The following is a 27,661-nucleotide window of genomic DNA, read 5'->3' as shown; positions in this document are numbered from 1 at the left end:
TCATCATCATCATCATCATCATTTTATCTTTATTTTTTTTTTCAGGAATTGAAATCTAATCGCTTTTGCAGTACCCAGCCCTCACCCCCAACATCGGTGTAAAAAGAAAATGTGGTCAGTAGGCTGGCGCTGTAAATCGGTGTTTATTCATTCAGCGATGAGAAAGATTGCACCGTGCATGGCGCATGTTCTCTCCAATTTTCCCGCGACACGGATACGCTCGATGCATAGTGCACTGCATGTTTTATTGTGTGTATTAAACTAGTCCGCATCAAAGCGGTCGGTGGATCGTGGAACCAGTGCAGTGCGTGCTGCTTGCTGTTAAATTGTGCTTAGCTAGAATCTCTCACTGAAACAAAGCGAGAAGAGGTTTTATTTTAACTTTCGTTCAAATTAGGCTCGTAAGTTCGTGCCGCAATGGAAACACTGGATTTCCCAGATATATCACAAGAAGTGAAAGGTGCTATGGTGAGTGATAATATTATCAACCTGCCTAACGTTAAACCTATTCCCATCATATGATGATTCAGTTCCTGGATAAGTAAAACAGGCCACCTATTTTGCCTTGAAAGAACAACGTTGCCCTGTTGTCAGTGTTGAGTTAATTTCACTTTCAAATCTTTCAGTATCTTGCAATATTATTGCTCTTGTATAGTATGTGGAATGAATTGAATATAAAGACTAACGTTAAAGAGTAAGTTTATTGAACATTGTTGAATGCAAAAAAGGCTTGAATGGATTCGGATGAGAGTTACCAAGTTGCATCTGCATGGTACGGTAGATCCGTGGACCATAGATGTATGGTTGAGGGGTCTAGATATCGCGCACGAAAATTTGAAATGCTCTTATAATAGATAAGTTATTCCATAATCGTACCTGAATTTCTCAATGAATATCACGAAAATGCAGAAAAATCACCTCCCAGAATCTCCTGATGATACGATGACGGAGTAGTGCGCTGTCGCCGTTTGTATGTCGGACTTTTTTTTATGCGTTCAATTTCTAGGGGTATGTAAAGATCGCGCAGCTGCCCTCTGTAGTTTCATGCGTGAAAGTGTCTGCCCCTCTGCGGCTGTAACGTGCTCCGGCTTTCGTAGGGGTAGAATATTTTTTCACTTGATATTAAATTTGTCCCTGTTAAGCAACAGCAGTTTTACCTATTACTTGTGTATATTATTGTTATTATCATTATATGTGTTATTATTATTATTATTATTATTATCATTATTGTTATTATTATTATTATTATCATTATTGTTATTATTATTATTATTATCATTATTACTATTATCACCACCACCATCATCGATCATCATAATCATCATCATTATCATTTTCATTATTATTATTATCACTTGGAACCACCACCATCATCATTTTATCATTCTTATTATCATTATTTTTATCATCGATATTTTCATAATCGTTAATGATTTTCATTTATAAAGTTTTCATACAATATTTCTAATCACTTTAACCAATAATATACACGTAATATAAAATGGAAAAAAGTAAAATATGAACATATATTTTGCGTGTGTGTGTGTGTGTTTGTGTGTGTGCTTACCCATTCGTCACCCTCTCAAAAAAAAAAAAAAATGTTCGTCACACATTTGTCACACTCTCATCTAATTTGTTTTCTTCAGTATCATTATGGCCCTCCCCTGTCACAAATATATCACAAGTTAGCGCAAGAAATCACAAGCAAATTCAAATTGAAATCACACTTCAACTTCGATAGACTGAAATATTTATTCCTTTGTAATATTATAATCGTTGTGTATAAATTTGACTTAAAACAACATTTATTAACAGTATTTCAGCGTAGCTGGCAGCATACATTGTTCTTATGTATGATGACGTCACGTGGTAAACGATCGATCGAACAAATTACGAATTCTATCGACTACGAACGAGACAAGCGAGACGACACATCTAGGCTACAACATCCTTAGAACAGATTTTAAGGGAAGGTAGGTTTGTACAAGGTAAAAAATTGGAAATTTAGTGGAAAATTTGTTGGAAATCAAAATTTCTTACCTGCTTCCTTCTCATGTTGAGCGGTAAGTCAGGTATGTTTATTCCATGGGCGTATCGGCAAATTTTGCGCTTAGTCCTACGCGTAATATCGCTTGCTATACGCAGTTACGCTATGCGCGATCATTAGGTCCCTGCGCGAGACCTAGTACCCTTACTATACCATTTTTTTACCATATCTGAAGTTAATGAATAAATTATTGTCATATTCTGAGAGTCTTTTGGTGACTCCATCCCTAGCCTGCCCAGACGCTGTGCAATCACGGCATCTCTGCAGCTCTGTGGGAATACGCCAGGACGGCACTTGTGTACAGTGACAGGGCTGCGGCTGTGCTGTGTATACCGTAGTTAGATAGAAAACAGTCTACGGTACAACTCCATCATGTCCATCCACACAGCTAGAGAGTAGAGACGAGACTAACAAGAGAGTAGAGTATCAATGTGAATGTTGATATGGATATGAGTGATACTGTCTAGGCAACATCAGTTAACTGATTAACACCTTCAAGTCTATGCTCAAAGTAAAGATCACTGGAATTGGAAACAAGCACAAATTTTATCCAGATTGCATAATAAATTGACTACCTAAGTAGTACCTGTGGATACATTACATTGAACTTCTCAGGCTCAGTTTTGGATCTGTTGAATGGCCCTCAGAATCTGATATCTAGCTGTGTCTACAAGTCTGTGAATTATTCAAATTCATGATATTCTTCTGTCGAGATGTTTTCATTGCAAGTGATTGACTTATTGGGTGTCCTCACAGGTTTTTTTTTTTTGTTTTTTTTTTTGTGTTTTGTTTTTTTTTTTTTTTGGGGGGGGGGAGCTGCAGTTGATTTAGGTGATTTGTGGGATATATAGGTCTACCTACACCTATCTGGACAGTCTTTCATCTTGCATGGGTTATTTAGCCCCTTCCCCCTCCAAAAAAAGAAAAAAAAGAAAGATAGAAAGAAAAAAGAAAAAGATTAAAATCCTGTGCTTTCCATAGACACCTGGTATAGATATCTATTTCTACTTCATTTCTCGTTTTCAAAGTATGTAGAAAGTAGTGTTGAGCAAGGCAGTGCTAGTAATCACTCCAACATTCCCAAATTCTCTTCATGCAAATCCAGTCCTAATGCACAACAACTGTGATTTGATGAATTGGTGTTAACACAGTTGAAAGTTTGCTGGAAATACTTCATTGTTTTTTTGTTGTTGTTTTTTCCTCTTCTCCATGTTTTGCCCCTGCCCATTCCAGAATGGAGGTCGACTGAGGTTAAGTGAACAAGGCATCACCTTCAAGAACAACAAGACTGGCAAGGTAGACCAAATCCAGTCAGATGACTTGGAGAAAACCAATTGGATCCGGGTCGCCAGAGGTCATGAGCTCAAGCTGTACCTGAAATCAGGGTCTATCTTCAAATATGATGGTTTCAAGGAGTCTGTAAGTGTAAACTTTATTTTACAGAAAGGCCTGCCTGAAGAAAGGTTTATTTTGGAAGTCATGTTAGAATACTGGATGTGTGGTATGATGGAGCTCAATTTGATGAAACAAACTGGGAATTTGCCCAAACGGTTTATTTTGGAAGTCATGTTAGAATACTGGATTGGTGGTATGGTAGAGTTCAATTTGATTTAAAAAAAAAAAAAACTAGGAATTTGCATAGTTGTTATATATGTACAAGATTGTATGTAATTCAGACTCCAGTAATAATTTCATTCAGAAAGCCTCCTTACCCTAGAACTGAGACACCCAAATACCTCTTGTATTCTAATATTCTCTTCATACATCAATATTTATTTGCCCCCTGTATGCAGGACAGTGCATGTCTTGATGCAAGACCTGCACTTAAGTGATGATGCTCAGGCTGTGTAATCTGAATAGCTGTAATGTTATGAGCTGGCAAAACGAGGCAATGAGTTGCTCTGCTTTCCTGCTTTCAAAGACCCAGCCAACATTGTCCATTTGATTATGTTGAAGCAATTCAGAGTCCAGTGACTGTAAATATGACAGGTATTAATTTTTTTTCTTTCACCCAGGATCGAGAGAAGGTGGCAGATTTTCTCCAGAGAAATTACAACGTCGAGCTGCAAGACAAGGAACTTTCCCTCAAGGGATGGAACTGGGGGACCGCCAGATTCCAGGGCAAGTAGTCATGTAGCCTTTTATGTTCCTAGAGCCTTCAATGTTTCATGTACTAGGTAACTGAATAAATTCTTGTAAGCTTACCTTTTGCACAAGTAAAAGTAAAAGTACTATTTAAAAAGTTATTGTGCAAGATATTTAAGCCAAGTGAATTGATGTTTTGAATTAATTCAGCCCATGTCTTATATATTGCCAAGTAGAACCCTCATCATGATATTCCTGCTTCTCTGAATAAGGAAGGAAACTTGAATCATGATTGAAATGTACTAGTCTATCTGCAAGAACTGTTAAGTGGGGTTTGATAGAAACCTTTAGATGCGAGATGATGCAAGTGTGGGTATTGTATGTTAACAGTGATACCTCTTATAAGTTGCTCATGAGGAAACTTGTGACATTACAACAGGGTGTCAATGTGGACATGTAGTTGAGCTAGCTGGACAAATTTCATACTCCTATACCTGTTGACAATAATTCCCATGTGCTTTGTCACTGCTTGCATATGCAGGACCAGAGCTGGACTTCTACGTGGAGAAGAAGTCTGCCTTTCAAATTCCCCTAGGCAACGTGTCGCATGCCACAAGCACCAAGAATGAGGTCATCCTGGAATTCCACCAGAACGACGACGCAGAGGTCTCCTTGATGGAGATGAGATTCTATGTTCCCTCCACAGACACGACAGATGCAGCCAGTGTGAGTGTGTTTAACCTGGTGACAAGACATTTGCTCCTGCAATAATTGCTCCCGTCTTATTTTCTCTGAGGACTTACAGGATAAGGCTTTGGGTTGTGATAGGGTTTTGGGTTAAGTTTGACGTGAGGATTAGATATAGGGTTAGGGTTATGTTTTTAAATTACCTTGCAACCATTCTATTGACCCAAAAGAACATCAGTTTTATGGCTTTGATTGAAATTCACCTGATTACATTCAATGCGGGTTTTTTTAATTATTTATTTATTTATTCAAGATTTCATGCGTGTTCACAAAATAGTGCATACAAAATGTATGCAAGTACATCTCATATAGCCAAGACAGAATATATACGATAAGTATACATTGATAAAAAGCAGTTACAGAAATAGTATACAACTCTAAGAGAGCTACATTATTCAAGGTAACGAACACGCAAAGGAATTGCAACATAAGCTTAAAGCTTGAAAATCGTTGCATCCCCCGTGCACACAATCTATATGTTTGCAAATGTTTAAATGATGAGTTGGGGGGGGGGGGGTATTTACAAAGAGAGGAACATGAGGGGGGAAAGAAGAAATGCATGTGTGGTGCCTATTTGTCCTGTCAGACATTGACAAGAGAGAACAAACAAAAAAAGTTTAAAGTGTCAAATCATTATAAGCAAATTATACTGATTAAATTTCTCATAAATCCCATTCAAATGTCGATTTCAGGGGAAATATATGATCACAGCAAGATTAATAGTTAATAGTACCCAGGAGTTGCAATTGGGCTGTTAGTCCATTTGAATCTTGCATTCAAAGGTGAGTATAATTAAACATGACTATTCTATTGCTACAATTTGTACAAGACTCGAGAGTTTTAACAAATTTTGCCTGACATATTTGACTTGATTGGATAATTTCATGCTAGATGTTGAGACCTTTCTTTTTCATCCCAATTGTTTTAAATCTCAACTCAATTCCTTTCACCTGATACAGGCATTCCTGGACAATGTCATAGCTAAGGCAGACATCATCCAGGCCACAGGGGATGCCATCTGCTCCTTGGAAGAGATTCCCTGCATCACACCCAGGTAACATCACCATTTCATCCTTCTTTGGATAGTCTAGATATGACTGACCTGCAGAGCCAATATAATTATTTAACCCTATTCTAACTGGGCTATTTGAGACCAAGTTTTTACTGGGGGGTCAATTTGACCCCCCCTTCACATCTTGGCCGCCGATCAAGCCATCGCCGCAAAATTTTGCCTTAACATAGAACCGGATGTCAACTACAAGATTACATGGTCGTACAAAAGAAAAATGTTGATTTCATATTTTTTAATAAATTCATTATGCTAATTAACGCATGAAATCATATTTTCACCTATAACTCCATCAAAAAGACTGAAGGATTATTACATTTTTGTGTCAGAGTTCCTCAAGACACATCAAACAATTTTCTTGTAAAAAAAATAGCGCAATCAAAATCATTTTCTTTTGTTTTTTATTGTTTTGTTAATTTCTTATGTATTTTATTGTTTTTTCGATCTTTCGTTTTCTATTGTTTTTTGCCAAATTTGTTGGAGGCACTTTTTCAAGCTTATCTACATTAGAATTGATTTATTTCAATGGTTTAAAGTTGAAATAATCTAATTTATATCAATTAAACAAAAAAACACAGTTTGCATTGGATTTGCACACGAAATCATGAATTTGAGCGGTTTTTTGGGGTTGACATGCATATGCAAAACATTGCATAACTTCAGAACGGTGTACCCGGACGTCGCAAATTTGGTCTCAAAATATGCGGGAGACTTCAATGAAAAAAGTCATGAAACGACGCGGCAAAATCTTTGCGCGTTGCGGAATCATGGCGCGAAACGTTGAGGGGGGGGTCAATTTGACCCCCCCCCCAGTTAGAATAGGGTTAAGATTCAGTGTGGCTTTAGTGTATTTCATACACTTACATTTAATATAAGCTCGTAATGATCAATATCAGTATCAATATCATTATGTAGCTCAGAGCTAAAACACAACCGCCTGAATTCACGAAGGTGGTACAAATGACACCATGGTTTAAACCATGGACAAAAACCATGGAGCGCCAAGTGTCGCATGGAATATTTCGTTACGGAATCAGTCATTTCGTCAATGAAATGATTATTTTGTAACGAAATGACAACATTTTGTAACTAAATGAACATTTCGTCCACTAAATGATAATTTCATTAACGAAACGGTCATTTTGTCGACAAAATGACCAATTTCGTAACGAAATATTCCGTGCGACACTTGGCGCTCCATGGTTTTTGTCCATAGTTTAAACCATGATTTGATTTGTACCACCTTCGTGAATTCGGGCCAACGGGCATTATAAGAGACTACATACATAGAGGGCCTCATTACAGTTTCAACCACTAGCTTGAGCATTGACATGAAGCATTTCTAGGTCAGTTCTAGGTCATAGTTCATTTGGGTTGTAAAAATGACAGCTGCAGCATTGTCTTCATGCAATAATCAGATGTCAGAAGACCTCAAAAATTGAATGGAAGGGGGCTCAAGGAATCCTTAACATACAAATGTACCATTGCCACAAAAAGAAAAAAAAAAGTGGTTGATTGGGCAATATGATGCATCTTATGGCAGTTGCCAGCTACAGCGGACATTCGTGTATTATTTACTCTGAAAAAGAATGTTTGAATTGAAGCAGTAAAACGTTACAGATCAGTGACAGTGGGATAAGGGTGAAAGGAAGCTGTAAGCTTGTAAATGTATGTGGGTGATGATTAACATGTGCAATATTCATCTCATGATACTCTGGAGTGACTTTTTTATGTGAATTATTTTTCAACTTCATGCAGATAGGTGCATTTCATTAGGTGAATCATAATCATGCTGTGGACACATTGTAAATACGTTGAATTGACATTGACATAATGTAGTAAATCAAACATTCACTTGTTTTTACTTTCACACTACTATGACATGCAGTATGCAAGTAGGATTCATTGCAGACAGTATTACGGACTATAAAAGGCATATCTTTGGATTGTGTATTGCTTAACATGAATTTATGCATGAGACGTTCAATATAATATATCATGCACATTGTGTACATTGTAGATGCATTGTACATGTTTCCTTGATATCAGTGCTTACATAGATGCCATTCTCTCTTTTCTCCATTACAGAGGTCGCTATGAAATCAAAATATTCCCGACATTCCTTCAGCTTCACGGAAAGACATTTGATTACAAGATTCCTTTCACGACGGTGCTGAGGTTATTCCTCCTGCCACACAAAGACAATCGACAGATGTACTTTGTGGTGAGTACAAGACTGTTAGTGCACTTCAGGACAGTTCTATTGCTGTCACCCTTAGGAGGTGGGAGGGACAGTACTTTGTTACGTCTGCAACTTCTCAGCAATTCGTCTCCTGTTATGGGGAAGCCCTCTTTGATTTAGAAAAAATAACAGTGAAAAGTTCAGTAACATTCTTATGTTGTATAGAACAGGAATTATGACACAAACTAAAGATGCAGTACAGTTAAACTCGCATAAGTCGATCTTCTCGGGACTGAGCAAAACACATCGACTTAGGTGATTTTCGACTTGTGCGTAAGTCGAAAAAAAATCGACTTACAGTTACACCACACGTACATATGTATAATGTACATGTATGTTGTCTACTCTGGAGCCGAGAGCTGGAGCGGTGTACCCGATATTTGCCCATCAGCAAGACACTTTATCCACATTGATGCAGGCCAGGGCTCCACTTGATGGCCCGATCGGGCCACCAAAATGATTGATTTTTATTTTTTGGTGGCCCGAAAAAAAAACCAAGCAAACTAAATCGGTCCTACTAAACATAGAAAAATAAATATTACGTATTACTGAAGCGATACAGGACGGTACCCACATCTAAAATAAATGAATAGGAAATTTAATCATCTTATACCGTTATTCTGAGTTCTAAGATTTAGCAAATAGGCTTATAGATTATTATAAAAGTTGATACCTATTTACGTGGTCAAAATTTACGTTTGAAATGAGAAAGTGGGAGCATTTGCAGACATTGTAAACATCCGACATAATTTTGCTTTAGCATCGTAAAGAGCCGAAAGTTACCGTTATTTATTTCTGATTGTAAAAGCAATCATCCACCATATACAAGTATTTTAACACCTTCTGGAGCCGAATGTTGCCGTTAATCATTTTCAAATGTAAAAACAAGTAACCGACATTCATTCTAGGATCTTACGGAGCTGAATATCATCCTTATTCATTTCCGAACGTGAAAGCAAACACCCGCTTTTTATTTTGTCATCTAACTGAGCCGATTGATACCGTTAATCATTTCCAAATGTAAAAGAAACAATCTGTTACTAATTTGAGCATCGTACGGAGCAGAATATTACCGTTATTCGATCTCCAAATTTAAAAGCAAACACCCGACATTTATTTTATGATTGTACGGAGCCGAATGTTACTGCTGTCCACTTCCGAAAGTGAAATGAATCGTCTGACAACTATTGTTATTCATTTCCAAACGTCAAAGCAAATATCAAACATTAACTTTACCATCAAACGCAGCTAAATGTTACTGTTATTCATTTCGAAATTTAAAAGCAAACATCCGACAGTTATTAAGCATCGTATGCAGAAGAATATTACTACTACGTGTATTCACTTCCGAAAGTAAAAACAATTATCTCACATTTATTTTAGCATCTTCTGGAGACGAATGTTATTGCTATTTACTTTCGAAAATAAAAGCAAACATCCGGCATTTATTTCATCATCGTATGAAGTTGATTATTATTATTTCTCATTTCTGAACGTCAAAGGGATAATTCTACATTTACTTTAGCATCTTCCGGAGATGAATGTTATTGTTATTTACTTTCGAACGTAAAAGTAAACATCCGGCATTTATTTTATCATCGTATATGGAGTTGAATATCATTATTATTCATATCCGAACGTCAAAGCAAACATTCGACATTTATTTCAGCATCTTCCGGAGCCGTATTTTATCCTTATTCATTTCCGAACGTAAAATCAAATATCTGACATTAATTTCAGCACCGTACGGAACTGAATCTTACCATTATTCATTTCCAAAAGTATAAGCAAACATCCGATATTTATTTTAGTATCACACGGAGTCGAATATTACCGTTATTCATTTCCAAAATTAAGAGCAAACATCTGATATTTATTAAAGGCATAATTTACCATTTGCAGATGAAACAAAAACCCAGCATTAGTGCTTTAAATAGTTGTAAAATGTGAGTTACGGATAGAAACAACCTCTGTCAAAATTTAAATCCATATAATTGATGTTAAGTGTTGTTAAATACACAAAATGTGAACAATAGTTATAATAAGAAATGTTTCCAGACTAAACCGTATACAGTTACGGTTTATTGAGAAAAACCCTGATATCTCTTTATATTTTAGGTTTTATTGCAAATATTTCATATGGTAGGATGTTTTATGATACAACAGACCTACACATATGCATCAAATGTGATATCTTGAACATTTTTGAAATCACTGCTCCCAAAGGTAAACTGGACCTTTAAAGCATCTATGGAGCCGATTGTTACCGCTGTTCATTTCCAAAACTGAAGGCAAACATCCGGCTTTTTTTGGTGGCCCGGCGTGAGTTTTTGGTGATCCCGGTCGCAAATTAACCATTCGCGAAATCGTGATTCGATTCGCGAAAAGACTCCGCTAATATAAGGCATAGATCGCTACACTCGGCAGGGGCTACGTCGTCCTTTTACCAGGTCTCGTTACAAAACCAAAATCTCGCGTGAGTTCTTGCGTTACCTATCGTTGATGTTAACGAAACATCGTTAATTTGCGCTAGGGACCGTTACTCATCGTTACTACGAACGTTAATTTTCCCGATCGTTAGTTTGCGTTACTAACGATTCAGGTGAAACCGCTTGCGTTAATGAAACGTTAATGTTTATTAACGCGAAGTTTCTTTTGGTATATATAAACTGTATGTAAACAAAAACTGCCGTCTTGTGATTTTGACAGTGATTTATTGCACAATAAAATCTTATTCGACTTAGGCAAAGAGAATTCAATGGTTTTTTCGTGAAAGTGTTCTGGAATTTCATCGACTTAGGCGAGTATTCGACTTAAAAAATTCGACTTGTGAGTGAATTAATACACGTAAGTCAATGGGGAAAAATCGGGACTTTTTAAAATCATCGACTTACGCGATTATTCGACATATGCGACATCGACTTAGGCGAGTTTAACTGTATATAGACAATTGAATTCATTGCATGCATTGTACTAGGGAGCATCTTATAGTGATATAAGTTCAGTCATATTATTATCAGCAAAATTATCTTTACATCTTTTATGTGGTCACATCTTTACATTGTGGTCACATCACCTCATGAAAGTAATAATGTGGTAGACAATCCAGCTTATGTGATGACGTATTGGATGTGATTCAGTTGGGTCAAATCCATAGAAGATATATCCCACAATCCTTTATGTTGTCATGACTCCTCTTGTGTCCTTGCAAGATATATCCCACAATCCTTTGCCTCATTATGACTCCTCTTGTGTCCTTGCAAGATATATCCCACAATTCTTGGCATTGTGATGACTCCTCTCATATCCACAGATGAGCCTTGACCCGCCCATCGTCCAGGGGCAGACCCGATACCACTTCCTCATTCTCAGCTTCAACAAGGAGGACACCATCACGCTGGAGCTGAACCTCACTGAGTGAGTCGCTGGTTCAAACCCTCCATTAACAATTTATAGAAGATTTTTCTATCACATAGTACCAATCTGCGTCCATTATCAGCATCAAGTGTCTATCAATCAATTTTTGTGTATTCAGTGATACTGATAACTACATTGATTTCTACTTCAACACATAAATAAAAAGGGGGAAATGTAGGGCCTAAGAGTTGTAAGCATTTGTTTTGTTGCTGCAAGAGTGTGTGTCTGTGTGTATGGTGAGAAAATTCTATATCCAAGGAATGATAGCTTCCGGTTGTCTTTGTGTGAAATAATATCACAAAGTCAACATTATTAAAACTGTGTTTGCTTTTTTTTTTTTTTGTAATCGACACAAGGTCTTCTTGAATAATCATACAACTTTTTTTTAATCTGTTCTGAGCATCTCATCTGGCTTTCTGCAAACATATTCTCTTGGATTAACACTGTGAGGAGAAGTGAAGCATTCTCATTTGTTATTAAAGGACAAGTTCACCTTCATAAACATAAGGATTGAGAGAATGCAGCAATATTAGTAGAACACATCAGTGAAAGTTTGAGGAAAATTGGACAATCGATGCAAAAGTTATGAATTTTTAAAATTTTTGTTTTGGAACCGCTGGATGAGGAGACTACTGCTAAGGCTCGTGATGTCATATGAGTACAACAGTATATAGAAAATGTAAAGAAAATTCAACATATTTTCACTTTTTTCGCATAATAAAAGAGCACTTGACTTGCCTCTTTCTAAAGGGAATGGGAATAATATTACCCATAACATATGTCAGTAACGAGTCAAGGGAATGTGTACTTTTTTCAAAAGATGAAATTTTGTGAAATTCTCTTTATATTTTCCTTATATTGTTGTACACATGTGACATCATACACTGCAGTAGTCTTCTCATCCAGCGGTGACTGCACAAAGACTTCAAAAATTCATAACTTTTGAGCAGATTGTCCGATTTTCCTCAAACTTTCAATGATGTATTCTACTGATATTGCTACATTCTCTCAATCCTTATGTTAATGAAGGTGAACTTGTCCTTTAAAGTGTAAAATGTTTCAGAACAGACACAACAATAACTTCCACTGCATCTTCAAGTAAAATTCATGTGGAACATAAGTTTGTTTTTTTAGTTTTTTGTTTGTTTGTTTGTTTGTGTGTGTTTGTTTGGGTGTTTTTTTTTTAGTCTTTAACTATGAAGAATATATTTCGTCTTTAGTACAGGGTTCTGGAAGTATATCGTGCTCCGTCATATTATATTTCTTATATGCTTTTCCTCTCATACTGTTATTAGATAATTGTTTGTCAAGCTCGTCTTATAATTTGTTCAATATCAAATGAAAAACAAATACCAATACATTTTATTGAGATACTCATGGCAATGTCAAATCAATTTGCAGGAATATTTGTTAAAGGACGAGCTTTTGTAGGAAATGAATGCTTTCATTTAAGTATGTTTGTGGTTTATGTAATTAATATTAGCATTTGTTGGGAATGAGGAGCTGAGACTGAATGATACATTTGTTTTGCTTCTTGTGATTTTTTCTTGCAGGCAAGAGCTGGAGGAGAAGTATGAGGGCAAACTAACCAAAGAAATGACTGGTCCGATGTTTGAGATAGTCAGCCGACTCATGAAGTGTCTCGTGGCGCGTAAGATCACAGTCCCTGGTACATTCAAAGGGTGAGTTTGCCTTTTAGATTAGAGCATGAATGCCCTAAATTTGCTGTAAGGTTGTACAGTTGTGTGGTAAACACAGAAACTTTTGCGGTACATTAATTTCTGCGTATTTTGCGCTACTTTTAGCTAGATCGAAAAAAAAAAGTATGTTTTATTGAATAGAAGATGCGTGGTTCATGTCTCAGCCAGTGTGTACAGCCAAAATGATAACCCGGCATATCCTTCTTGACCCAGGTATATGTAATGGCGCACCAGCAGTGATGAATAATGATGTTGTTGATAGCAGGGCCCTGTGAAAAAAAACGGCGTGAATACTAAAAAAGCCGCTCTGAATAAATGCAGAAAGTATTGATGATGATGATGATGATGATGATTATGGTAGCAATGATGATAGGTAAATATTATTGTCATTATCAATGTTGATGGTAATCGCTAAGGTGTTCTGATATGATGACAATGAGGCAATTTTTCTCTCTACCTGCTGACGATACAGACACAAGGGGGCTCATGCCATCAACTGCTCCTACAAGTCCAACAGTGGGTTCCTCTACCCCCTCGAGAGGGGCTTCATGTTCGTCCACAAACCGCCCATGCACATCCGCTTCGACGAGATCCAGTGCGTGAACTTCGCCGGCACGGGCAGCCTGCGGTACTTCGACTTCGAGATCGAGACGCGGACCACCACCATCTTTGTATTCAGCAGCATAGAGAAGTAAGTCCAGTATTTTGCAGTTTGAAATACTGTAATGCCATGGCATGGCAACTTTTCTCTTTCCTTTCCATCTGTTTCTTGGCCAGTTTGTTTGTTAAGTTTTGGTTCTTTTCACTGCATATCTTTTACTGCTACTATTTTTTAACTCTTTATGTGCCATGGTGGAAACCCCCTGTGTGCCACATTATTCCGAGACTCGAAGGTAGTCATGCTTTGAGAGGATTATGTTTATCCAATTTGTATAACTTCTACAAACTTCTGTTAAGATGGGCATAATAGTAGGCAAAGTTAAAGATGACTGCCAACCATTATTTCGATATAAATTGTATGACGAATCTATTTTCAATGTTTCTTTTGAATGACTATTTGCTACATTACTCTAAAGGCATGATTTTTGCACATAAAGCCGTAACAGAAAATTAGAATGTACGTGCAAATCTAGTTTGGAACACCGCTTGATAGTCAATCACCACATAGAATGCAAACCGTATAAGAGAGGAAAAAAAGCATGATAGGCACTTTCATTGTGCCGCGGGATTAGTAGTGATTAGCGATTTATCGATCGGTTTTGGCGGCTTTGCTTGTTGAGCAGAATATGCGAAGTTGGCACGCCGTCGACTGAGTCGGACGTGCGAACGTGGCACATAAAGTGTTAAGGGAGTACAGAAGCAGTAGTAGCACTTATTATATTACCTGGTTTGGCATCACTGCTCACAATATAATGATCCTGATCATGGTTACATTTGATTGCATTATGACCAATCATAGACCAGTATTTATGTGGATTATTTTAAAAATGTATAATTATGTTTATTATATAGATATATATACTGTAAACCAGAAATGTTCACATGCATTTTTATTTTGTAAATTTCACAAATAAGGCTTTTAGCTCCAATTCATGAAAATCTCATGGCATGAAGAATCTTGCTTCACAGTATCTAAATATATGTATGCATGTATTCTCATTGTTTGTTTTTTTCTTTGCAGGGATGACTACAAACCTCTCTTTGAATTTGTGACAGGCAAGAAGCTAAGGGTTAAGAACAGAGGCATGAAGAGTGTAAGTAGACTTTTGGATGTACTGCCTGTAATGGATGTCTGCTCCTTGTTCTATTTCTACTGATTTCTTCTGGCAACAAGCAATGCATTACACCTTTTTTTATAATTATATGCTGTATCCCTGAAACTGATTTTGACATCACTTACCTTCCGAGAAGGTATTATGTCAATGTGATGTGCACATTTGTTGAATGATGCAAGTAGTGTCAAGCTCAACATTGGGATATTTGTGAAACAAAGACAAAAACTAGCTTTTCCAAATAATTCAATATCTAGATCATTTGCATATATTGCTGGGCGACCCAGTGGAATAGATGGGCTGTCTTATACTCGTCCATTGGATTTGCTTGGTTTTTATTGACTCTTTTGGACTCAAGGAGAGCAGTGGTCTCTGACATTGAACATGGTCCATTTTCGGTCATCACTTGTTCTTGACGATGCTTGATCCCCGTATGACCTTTCCCACAGGACACGGTGAAGTATGACGAGTTCGGTGACAGCGACGACGACAACACGCACGATGCCTACTTGGAGCAGATGAAGGCCGAGGGACGCGAGAAGGAGGAGGGCGAGATCGACGAAAACGACGACTCCGATTCGGAATCCGGTGAGTGGACCTGTCTATAGACAAGGAGGTTCCAACAGATGAAAACTTTTATTTCACTCTTTGTCATATCATTCATGGGGTGACAGGACCTCATATCTCAATTGGTATATTTTTTTTTTTTTTATTTAACTCAATTTTGAATAGCATAAGTATCCATTTAGATTTTAAACAGAACCATTGTTTAATGTAATCTAAAACAGTGTTTTCTACATTTTTTTAATGTCAACATAATTGTGCTATTTTGCAAAAACTCTGGTTGCAACAAGGAATTCCCCCCCCCCCTCCTGAAAATTTGTCATTTTGAGATATGAGGCCTTGTCACCCCAGGGACAGTGTGTCCTTTTAACAGATTGTATTTATTTCAAATTGGGCCATTGGCTGTTTATTGCATGATACTGATTATACACATTAGTGGAGGAGAAGAAATATCATAAAACTGAATGTACTCATTTTTCAACCAGACAGTCTTTACCTCAGAGATTTCTTAGTCATTTTTTTTGTACTCTCTTCTTTTTAGTATTTACCACACTTTTCAATAATCAGTCACCTCAAGTGTTCGCCAGTTATTCTATGTGCTTAAGAATACATGAACATGGACCGCACAAGGATGGTTGATTTCACTTTATTCCTGTTGTCTCGAAGAGTTCATATTTATTGTGATCTTTTAGTGTTCCTTCTATACTGCTTTGATTGAATTGAGACCACCTGTATATCTTGTCTCATTGGTATTTTATGGTCATGTGACTCCACCTTATTTTCATCATCAGATGAGGATTTCAACCCCCTGGAAAGCGCCAGCGATGTCGCAGAGGAGTGAGTTACCTTGTCCCGTTTTTCCTAAATGGACCTATACTGTTCTTGCATCTTTTAGCTCCCAAACTGTGGAATTACCTACCATTAGAAGTCAGGAAATCCCCAACTGTAGCAGTCTTTAAATCACGACTCAAAACACATCTTTTCATTTTACTGTCTATTACCATCAAGTTCATCAGAAGCTTTTGCAACGCAGAAAAATATATGTCTGTAGGTTTTGCGTTTTATAAATTGATATATTATTATGTTATTATTATGTCATATACATGGCAGAACCATATGGAGGAAAAGAATAGCAGTCCCTGTGTACTGGCCACTCGATTCTAAAATCTTCTTTTCACATATCTTTTCCCCCAGCCATGGGTTAGCTTTATGATACCACGTAGACAATGCAGGTATTAGTGTAAAACCCTGTACACCCGCTCTATTTACTTATTGTTAATTACCTGATAAATCTTTTTAAAGTCAGATAGTCACCATTAACTTGTAACGATTGCAGTCCTCAGCTTTGACCCCAAATTTGGAATCTTAACTTTGTCATGTTGGACAAATAATTTGTATTTCTATTTTCATTTTTCTGACATAATGAAAGTTGCCTCTTACAGGAGGCATGGGGAATTATCATTAACATGACTGACTTAGCATGTCAGGAGCAAATCAACAAAATGTGTACTTTTCATGGAGATGAACTTTCGTGTTTCTTTTTTAATTTTTCTGACATAATGAAAGTTGCCTCTTACAGGAGGCAGGGGGAAATAACATTAAAGGTCCAGTTTACCTTTGGGAGCAGTGATTTCAAAAATTTTCAAGATATCATCTTTGATACATATGTGTAGATCTGTTGTATCACAAAACATCCTACCATATAAAATTTTCGCAATAAAGACTAAAATATGAGGAGATATTAGCATTTTTCTCAACAAACCATAACTGTAGACGGTTTAGTCTGGAAGCATTCTTATTATAACTATTGTTCACATTTTGTGTATTTGACAATGCTTAACATCGATTATACGGATTCAAATTTTTACAGTGGTTGTTTCTATCCCTAACTCACATTTTAGAACTATTTTAAAGCACTAATGCTGGAATTCTGTTTCATCTGCAAATGGTAAATTATGCCTTTAATATGACTGACTCAGCATATCAGGAGCAAATCAACAAAATGTGTATTTTTCCTAAAGATGAAATTTTGTGGAATTTTCAACATACATGTATTTCCATTATGTTACTCCACTAGCGTCACATCACAAATTACTGCAGCCTTCTAATGCAGCAATAATGGCAACACAGATTTTTTTTTTTTTTTTAATGCTATAATTCATAAATTTTGAATGGATTGTCAAATTTACTTCTAACTTCATCACTGTTTTTTTTTTTGTAAACCAATATTTCTGCATTCACTGAATGGACATACATGCTTGGGGTTAAATCCCTTTTAAGCCTAGATCAACCTCCGGATAAAAATTGTGTACTCTGCAATCACACCGACAGGTACGACAGCAACGTCGAGCCGAGCAGCTCCGACTCCGACTCGGACTACACGGCGGGGAGCGGCGGGGAGGACGACGACGACTACGAGTACCGGAAGATGAAGGAGGAGAACCAGGAGAGGAGGGCCAGGAAGGAGAGGAAGGAGAGGAAGGAGAAGGAGAAGACCAAGTCCAAGCCCAAGAAGAGGACCAAGACCGTCGTAAGTTTGGGGATTTTTAGCATCTTTTTTTTTTTTTTTTTTAGCATTTTTAGCATAATTATGCTTAAAATAGGTTCTGTAATAAATTTTGTGGAAAAAAAAACGGAAAAAAAATGTTGAAAAACAAAGATATACATAAGAAATTCATAAAACAATAGAATACATGAGAAATTAACTTTGATACCAATTTTTTTTTTCAAATACATTGTTAGGATTGCTACAAGGAATAATGTCACCAAAAATTAGGATGTCATTAGCTTTATTTTCTGAATTAGAGCAAAATTTATGATTTCACACGTATTAATTAATATTAAATATAAATAGAGCAAGTCCAAGCCCAAGAAGAGGACCAAGACTGTTTCTCCTTCCCCCCCCCCCCCCCCCGAAAGAGTAAACAAAATCAAAGAATGTAGAATACCTATGTGATGATGTCACAATCTTTTATTGTAGCTTGGTTTGGAATTACGTAGGTGCAAGCATGGTTTTGATTACGACAATAGTGTTCGCAGATATTCCGGTCAGGTGAGGTCGTTTAGAACCAGTTTCCATGGCGATGAATGGCTGTGACATCACGCTTCGGTACTCTGTAACGATGAACCAGCATGCGGAGCAGTAAAGTCTCCCTGATTCAACAGGAGGCTACCTGACCGAGTTCTTAAATATCCCATCATGTCCATAACAACGGCGTCCATGAATTCAGAGTTATTTTTCCCCAGGGAGATACACATGTCAGTGAATGAGAAGGTTTGCCTCTTTAGGTACACTGAGCATTCAAAATCCAGTGGAAGTTAATTCTTAGCACTCATTAGTAGACTTAAATTTATTGCAAAACAAGGTGTAGCTGCTATAAGATCAAACATGCTTTATATAATGGGAGTTGAAATATTTTCATTTCTTACTGTAGAATTTAGAGAGAAGTTAACAGTTTTTGCAAAGGATATCAGGCAGTGATACTATTTGTGATTGTCTTTTTATCTTCAAACTGTAAACATTACACTTTGCGTACACTTTCACAAAATGAGTGATCACATCTTGAATATGGAGTACTTTTTTAAAGATAATATAAAGTTTTGGTATTACCTCAAAAGTTTCCCTGAATTTTCTTGTCTTAGTTTGTGTTTCAGGTTAAAGTACCTTTCATATAACTAACACTGTGAGACTTACTCGCTCCAAAGTGCTCTCATGTCTTTAATAGTAATCATGCAATAATGGTTTCATACCAGAGCCGCCGCCGTACGGCGGCGAGGTAGTACACGTATTGTACGAAACCATTATTGCATGATAACTGCGACCAGCAGCGTGCAGCCCCATACACATGCGACCAGCAGCCCCATACGCATAGCTAAATGGGGCTTCGCATTGTAGCTTACAGGATCATGACAGATTTAGTATCGCGAGGACCTGGGGAGAGCTACACTGAATTGACGGCCAGCGCATGCGCACACAAACATCTTATCCGTTCATGGATTTGAAATTTGTTCGCATGTGATGTGTGCGTATGCGCTGGCCGTAGTAATCAGTGTATGTAGCTCTCCCAAGGTCCTCTCGACAGTGTCACATTCAGTCATCAATTCGAACAGAAAGGGACTATTGGCAGAACCAAACGTTGCCTGAAGCCTCTTTTCAAGACTTCAACTTAATTGGTAAGTCTTCAAATTGAAAAATTTTTTTGATTTTAAGTTGATATTTACCCGCGATACTAAATCTGTCATGATCCTGAATGCTACAATGCGAAGCCCCATTACGCTATGCATATGGGGCTGCTGGTCGCTATGCGTATGGGGCTGCTGGTCGCAGTTAATTGCATGATTACTAAGAAATGAGAGCACTTTGGGGCGAGTAAGTCTCACAGTGTTAGTTATATGAAAGGTACTTTAACCTGAAACACGGAAATTCAGGGAAACTTTTGAGGTACCAAAACTTTTTATTATCTTTAAAAACCGGGACTCACGATCACTCTCTCCCATCGGCAGTCGGAGAAGCCGCGCAAGAAGCGGAAGAAGGAGAAGGATGCCAACCGGCCCAAGAGGGCGCCCTCCGCCTACATGCTGTGGCTGAACGAGGAGCGCGAGTCGATCAAGCAGCAGTACCCTGGCATCAGCGTGACAGAGCTGACGAAAAAGGCCGGCGAGCTGTGGCAGAAGATGGAGGACAAGAGCAAGTGGAGCGCCCTCGCGGCCGAGCGGAAGAAGGAGTATGAGGCGGCAATGGCTGAGTACAGAGAGAAGGCTGCCGAGGAGGGTTACGAACCTGCCAGGTATCAACGGAGTAGCGGTTTGGGTTTAGAATATAGGGAGAAATTTGCAGAAGAGTGTTAAGAAACAGACACATACAGGGCTAGACAGCAGCTATGGCCTGGGGGCACTAAAGATTGATGTTGGGGCTACAAATTTTCAAAAAGGCTGTATTTTGGTTACTCTGTAGGGTTCGTAACATTCAGAATGGATTGTTCTGTTTCTGTTATTTGGGCCATTGCATTTCTTTTTGGGGTCCACCAAACTTTCAGATTTTTAGATCCCTTGGGCCTGTTTCATAAAGAGTTGCGATTGATCTTGAGCATAACTGGTTAAATCGAGCACAAGTTCAATATTGAGCGTAAGTCCTGTTTCATAAAGATGCTCACACTTGATTTCAAGAAATATCAAGCGTAACTTTTAGCAGATTGAGCATTACTTGCACTCAATCTTTATGAATTAAGACCTTGATGTACAAATAAACAGATAGTTTGTTCAGAACAAAATAAGAATGAAAAGATCTAGTTCATTTGCCTTGGGATTTTGTTGTTGTGTTATTTTCTGTTTTATCTCACTCTGGTTTGGTCATCAGTGTTAGCGAGCACTTTTCAAAGGGGGCAGAAAATTGAAAGGATATATTGGATGCATGGTTAGGAAAAGCATCATATTTCTAAATTATCACCTGTTGCTCATTTGTAAGTTTCCAGAGCAACTCGGTAACAGTTACTTTTAGGACCTCTGTGTCTAGGTCCAAGCATATCTTCAAATGACGGGGAGTAATAGGATCAGCTCAACAGTTTTTTGCACAATTTAGCTATTTTTTTTAAGAGGCTTAGAATGGCAAGTTGCTTACCTGTTCCTGAAGAGCTCTGACCCCTGCATGGAACACCCATTCTTATCCATGATAACCGACACTGATTTAACGTTGAATGTGTGATACCAGATCTTCAGCTGTAACTGAAAGTGTTACAAGTTCCATTCCTCCCCCCCCCCCCCCCACAAGCTTCCTGGAACTTGGGAGACCTACAGTCAATACACTGGTAAATGCCTTGATTTCCTGAATTATCAATGTGTAAATGAATGAAATTTCTCATTTTCTTGACTTGAGAATAAAATGACACTGCCTCAGCACACCACCACACAGGGAATCAAAATTAGAGGGACTTGATACTGTATGCTGCTGCCAGTACAGATGCAATTAGATCCACACACTAATGAGGAGAATGTATTAGGGTCATGCAAGCACTCCAACTGTCAGTTCCAACCCAGAGGTGTCACATGGAGCATTGTTAGATGTCTGAATTTTTGTAAGTAAATTATCTTACTTTTTGTGTGTGTGTGCTCTTGTTTTTTGTCACCAGCAAAAGCACCAAGAAGTCCAAGTCCCCCGATTCAGCCAGCAAGTCGAAGAAGACTTCGCCCAGCCCCAAAAAGTCCAGTGCCGGAGCCGGCTCGGGCGGAAACTACAAGAGCAAGGAGTACATCTCATCAGAGTCGTCAAGCGACGATGCGGACGATGAAGAGGTAAGGAATTTGTTGTGAAATGGTGATGCAGAGATGCTCAATATATATATATATATATATTTTGTGTGATCTCTTGAGGAATGGGCGTGCTCAATGTGGCAGCAATGAGTGATCATTAAAACGAGAACAGAGATAAGCTTTGTTGCGACGCAGGTATGGTGATGATAATGATTGTTGCGAGGAGATGATGATGATGAGGATGATAATGGTAGCCATGGTGATAGCAACAATAAAGTTTTGATGATGGCACTTTCAGATGATCATAGTGATGGTAGTAGACAGTTGTTAGAGTTAAATCACGATGATATGATGACAACGGAGAGTTCGTAAGATTGGTGATGAAGAACATGGTAATGTTGGCTACGATGTTGATTATGATGATTTTAGCTATGACAAAAAGATAGAAAATGCTGGTAATAGTGATAATCACAATGATGGTCATGGTAGTGGGGACAATGGCGATGAGAGCAGTGAAGAAGAACAAGGGTGGGGAAAAATGGATGAGTGGTGGATTTTTAGGTGGATGGATTGACTGATTGCCTGGTTGATTGATGATCGGGAGAAGAGGGATGTAAGCAGTGATCAAGGTAACACGAATGAGGAGAAGGTTGATATCATTCTTATCACACTGAGATACATGCCTGCATGAAATCCAGTCAATTCTAGGAGATTCCATTTACTGATAAGTAAACCAGGAGGCCGCTGTGGTTTCAACTTCACATCCGTTCGAGAGTGTTGGAAGGGGTGTCCATGAATTAGATTAGAAGATGGCCGCTTGGGTGTGTTGCTTTATGAGGGGTGGCCTTTCAGATCAAAATGACGAAATGTGATAGCATTCGGGTAGGACAATTCAAATTATACAGGTTGTGATCAAAGGCAGAGAGAGGAAGTCACTGACCAGCTTATACTGGCAGTGAGGAAAGAGGAGAAAGGAAGACAAGAACTTATGTATGGGACCCGACCCAACCCAACAGAATCCTGATGAAGTTGGCAAACTTTTAGTTTCTGGTTGTTGTTATTGATTTGTTGATAAATTCTCCACATGTTCAGCTTTCAAGTGATGTATAATTTTTTTCCCACTTTATTTCTGAAAATCTGCCTTAGATTTAAACAGAACAACAACAACAACAACAACAACAAAAGCTGGCAAGCTGATGAATACGATTTTTAGGAAAATGGACTCTGAAGTTTAGTTGCTGTGAATCATGCTATTTGGAACACCATGCATTGTAGTAACGGGCTTTATGAAAATGCCCCAAATTTTACAAAAATGTATTCTTTGAATTTTAGACTGAAGGTATTGAATTTTTCTTGTAATTAAGCCAAATCACCTCATTGTCACATTTTCTTAGATTAAATATGTCTGTGACTTTTAATCAGGGTATTGTTGTGTCGGGTTGTACAATATGTATTTGCACTGGATTTCTGCCATGCACATGTAGGGCATTTTAATCTCTCATTGTATCTGTAGCCCATCTCTTTTGTCAATCTTTTTTTGTTGTTTTTTTTGTTTTTTGTACATGTATGTGTCTGTGTGTGCCACACAATTTTTGATTGTTTGGATGTTTCTAAACATGTGAAGAGTGCTTGAACCCTTTTACCTTATCCTTCACACTTTGGTTACAATGATAGCAAGAGGATAGAGGGTCCAGCAAAGAGCTTGTCTGTATTCTATTAGGCAGATCATGAGACCCAATGTTAGTCCCGCCGAAAGCAGAAATGTTGGCTCACATTAGATTAACCACAGTGCAATAAGTTGTAAGGCATTCCTTCTTCGTGAATTTGCAGTGCCCTGCATAAGGATCCATACCTTTCTCAATTGTGCGTGAATGTTCGAAACCGTCACTGCAGTTAGAAGCAATGGAACATTCCTGATTCTTTTTCAATGTATTTTTTCTGTGTCTTCCTCTATCGTTTGTTCCCCCAATTTCATCCCAAAGTGAATATGGCCGAACCAGCCTCACGTGACGGGTAATTCAATACATCTATTGAGGTGTACTTGGTGAAATGAGAGTGTAGAGCAACATCAATCAATGAATAGATAGATAAATGCAAGGCTGCCTGCCAACCTTGAGGGCGAGTATGGACCAAGATGTTGTGAGGAAGCGAGTGACCAAACCCAATTGATCATTAAGCGACGGTGGTGGGGGGAGGGGGTGTGGCAGGGGAGTGCCTCCCCCCCCCCCCCCCCCCCCTTCCTCTGGATGGAGCTTTGACAATTTTACATTTTACATGGTGTGCTCTGGTGCATACCTCAGTAAAGATTTCAACACATGCACAGAGAGAGTGTGCCAGTGGGAAAATCTTGAAAGTTTGGGCTTGGGCATATTGAAAGTTGGATTATCAGGGATTTTTGGGACCAAGTTTTGTGTTTTACTCCCATGGGGGAGGGGGTGGGTTGTTCAGCGTGAGAATTCTTTCATCAGAATGAGACAGTTAAAATTTGTGAGTTGAGTGAGTCTCACACTAATTGTGTGAGAGTTGGCAGCCATGTAAATATAGATGATTAAAACGATTGGATAAATAGATGGCTAGGTGATTATGAAAAATATTAAGTGAAATAAACAGGTTATTAAGTAGATGAATACATGAATAGAATTGATGATTTTTGAATAATTAATCCATTCATATATGCATTGACAAGGTGAAAGGGAAACCTAGGTTGAAAAAAAGGGCCAAAGCAAAAGTGGGAGGACGCATAATCAGTTTAGTCCATAGACATGGATAAATGCAAGTGGGGAAAAAAAAGCAAATGAGCAAAAAAAAAGTAAAGAATAAAAAAGTACTAGCCACAAAGAGGAAACCGAGCTTCAAGGTGAGAAGTGGCAGGAAGCATCTCAATGTAACCAACTTACTCAGAAAGTAAACAAGCGTAATAGGGAGAGGGGCAGACATTTGCCTCGTCACGTTGATTCCAACAGGTGAATTGATGTTTACCAAACTGTCTATAAACTCTACCCTACCTAAAAAAAGTTAACAATCATAATATTGTTAAAAATCGAAGGCCGGCTTTTGCAGTTTGCTGATGACGAGGTTCACAATGTTTTGCTTTGTGAACTACACTTGTAGGGTCGCCTGCAGTAGTATACCTCTGGATAGTTTCAACCGAATGTGCTCTGGAATGTGCATCTTCCTATTTTGCAACTTAAACATAACATTTGTATGGATGTGTGTGTGTGTGTTTGTTTGTTGTGTATGTGTGGGAGTGTGTCAAAATGCATGAAGCTCTCCACTTCTATATCTTTCTTCTTTTTTTTTCATAATGATAGCTTAAAGGGATGGTACAGTATTGGTGGAGATGAAAATTTGGCTTTAATTTTTTTTGCGAGATACCAAGAAAACATTTCTGAAATAGTACAGAGCATACCATTTTAAGAGGAATTCAAAGTTTATTTGATAAAAATCGGGTTTGGAATAGCTGAAACATCCAAAAACAAAGTAAAACAAAACAATCGTAATAAAATGTGGGTCCCACACTTTATTAGGATCACTCTGTTTTGGATATCTCAGCCATTTCAAAACCAATTTTCATCAAATAAACATCAAATCCCTTTGGGAATTACATGCTGTATCATATTTCTTAAGAGGTTTCTCATTATCTCACCCCCCCCCCCAAAAAAAAAAAAAAATGTTCAAAACCTGAAGTTAGGTCTCAACCAAAACTATACGATCCCTTTAAAGCTTGCAGGTGTTTTCAAAAAGGGGAAAAGAAAAACAACAATTTAGAATTGGGTTGTCAGTGGATAATAAGCAGCATGCATTTGGGATTGTGTGATGGAGTATGTGCAAAATATCACTTTTGAGCAGAAATGTATATAAACCTTGCATATCTACATATGTCTGCGATAAAGACTTTGTCAATTACTGGCCTATAGCAGCAATGGCCATCTTGAATTGAGCAATCAGAGTTGAATTTTCGGATCTACATTGATTGCTATGGTTAGTAAATGATGGCTAGTCTTACATGTGTATGCTACGGGTTCCTGGAGATACATTATGATTATATAAATGCTGTTCCCATTTTGTAGTTTACATGTCACATGATACTCTCTGCATCCTCAATTTTATTTTTCCCCACCGCATCTCTCTCTATAGCAGCAGCACCCTTCATTTTCCTTTGTTTTATATTGCCAGCGCAAGAGAGTTGAGCATGTTTTCAAAGCATGAAAACAATTCTTATCATTTACTTCGATAAAATGTTGTTGATACTTAGGCAGGTAGCTTTGGTCTTGTCACGTATCCATTTTGTCTATGGGCCTTATGGAATGAGGAGGCAAATAAAACAAAAAAGAATGCGTTGATACTTCGATACTTTGATGAAATGTTGTTGATACTTAGGCAGGTATATACAGCTTTGGTCTTGTCACGTAACCATTTTATCTACATGTATGGGCCTTATGGAATGAGGAGGCAAATAAAACAAAAAAGAATGCGTTGGTATCAGCTGGCATTGTATTCATCTACTAGAGTCAATGATAAAGGGAAAAATGAATGTAGTATTCAGCGGCAACTTCAACTTGCTGGCAGAGCAGCAGAGTAAAGTACAGTGAACTCGAGGGATGCCCTATAAATGCACGTCTGTCCTTGCACCTGCGGGTTTCCTTGGCAAGAGACCTCTACTGGCAGAATATTTTCAGGTTGGGGACAGTAAATAACCATGTTTGACATCCTGTCTCGCGTGTGCATTCTACGCACTCTGTTAGCACTCTCCCCACGGCTTACTAAATTTCTAACAAGTCCTCCATGCTGCAAAACTCCACCCCCACCCCCCCCCCCCTTTAACACCAGTCCTCTGCACCCTTTGGTGTGAAAGGGGTGAGAAAAGTACATTCCCTCTGGAAAGCTATCTACAGTGCCCACAATGCCAGCGTGATGTCATCATGTCTGTACGCGGAAGAGATTTGAAGCCGAATTAGATCCTGTCAAGTTTCCTGTGTAGCTAGTCACATACGATGTACAATGTACCGGTGTATCTTTCCACCTAGAGGGAACAGTCAGCCCAGCCACATGTCCATATTCCAGTATAGGATCCCTCTCCTTTCACTCGCCCAGCCCCCCCCCTCCCCCAACCCCTGTTTCTAACCCCATTCCACACCATTCCTGCCCTATGCCCTCCCCCATTCCCCAGCCACCACCACTACCACCATACCCCTTAATCCTCCCCACACCCCCACCCCCCTTTCCCACCCACCACCACCGGGTAGCAGGTGGTATAAATACACGGTACATAGGAATGCCTTGCCTCCTTGCCTTTTATTATTACTAGTCTCTGTCTTTGTGTCTCCCTCTAACTCCCCCCCCCCCCCTCCATTAAGTTTCTGTCTTTTTCTTTTTTCCTGCTACTTTGGGATATGAAGTTTATTTCACTCCTTTCTTAGCAGCATGTTTCTATTGTCTCATCTCGCTTAATATACTTGTGCGAAACATTATTTTATACAGGAGACTTATGCTGGTATAATGGTACAAATATATTTTGCAGGTGCTCCCACATTCACCCATTCTGTTTCATTGAAAAGAACCAGCACTCTTTGCCCATATCCTTGTGATTGTATTTCACAATCCTTTTAGTTTTTTGATATTTTGTGCATTTTCCAGATATATTTATACTACCATGTCATGAAACCCATCTCATAATTGTGTATTATATGGGTTAGTCAAATATCAGTACGGTCAAGAACTGGATAAATATAATATTGTGACAGCTGGCCATTTGTAATATTCTCCCATGGG

At 38.3% G+C, this 27,661-nt stretch overlaps 1 protein-coding gene across 1 annotated transcript in view; it reads left to right on the top strand.

Annotated features, from left to right (window-relative positions):
- The first annotated feature begins 218 nt into the window (after nt 1-218).
- Nucleotides 219-27,661, top strand: part of LOC140227613 (FACT complex subunit SSRP1-like) — a 38,534-nt gene continuing 11,091 nt past the window's right edge. Inside the window, exons 1-15 of the mRNA XM_072308030.1 lie at nt 219-468; nt 3,281-3,466; nt 4,063-4,168; nt 4,674-4,858; nt 5,839-5,933; nt 8,037-8,172; nt 11,504-11,607; nt 13,161-13,289; nt 13,780-13,998; nt 14,989-15,061; nt 15,529-15,667; nt 16,435-16,480; nt 17,975-18,173; nt 20,147-20,430; nt 21,769-21,931. Coding sequence (XP_072164131.1) covers nt 418-468; nt 3,281-3,466; nt 4,063-4,168; nt 4,674-4,858; nt 5,839-5,933; nt 8,037-8,172; nt 11,504-11,607; nt 13,161-13,289; nt 13,780-13,998; nt 14,989-15,061; nt 15,529-15,667; nt 16,435-16,480; nt 17,975-18,173; nt 20,147-20,430; nt 21,769-21,931 — 2,115 coding nt within the window. The 5' untranslated portion in view covers nt 219-417. The remainder of the gene's footprint in view (nt 469-3,280; nt 3,467-4,062; nt 4,169-4,673; nt 4,859-5,838; nt 5,934-8,036; nt 8,173-11,503; nt 11,608-13,160; nt 13,290-13,779; nt 13,999-14,988; nt 15,062-15,528; nt 15,668-16,434; nt 16,481-17,974; nt 18,174-20,146; nt 20,431-21,768; nt 21,932-27,661) is intronic.

This window comes from Diadema setosum, chromosome 4 (assembly GCF_964275005.1).
Source record: "Diadema setosum chromosome 4, eeDiaSeto1, whole genome shotgun sequence".
Lineage (NCBI taxonomy): Eukaryota > Metazoa > Echinodermata > Echinoidea > Diadematoida > Diadematidae > Diadema > Diadema setosum.
This window is presented reverse-complemented; position numbering and strand designations above follow the sequence as displayed.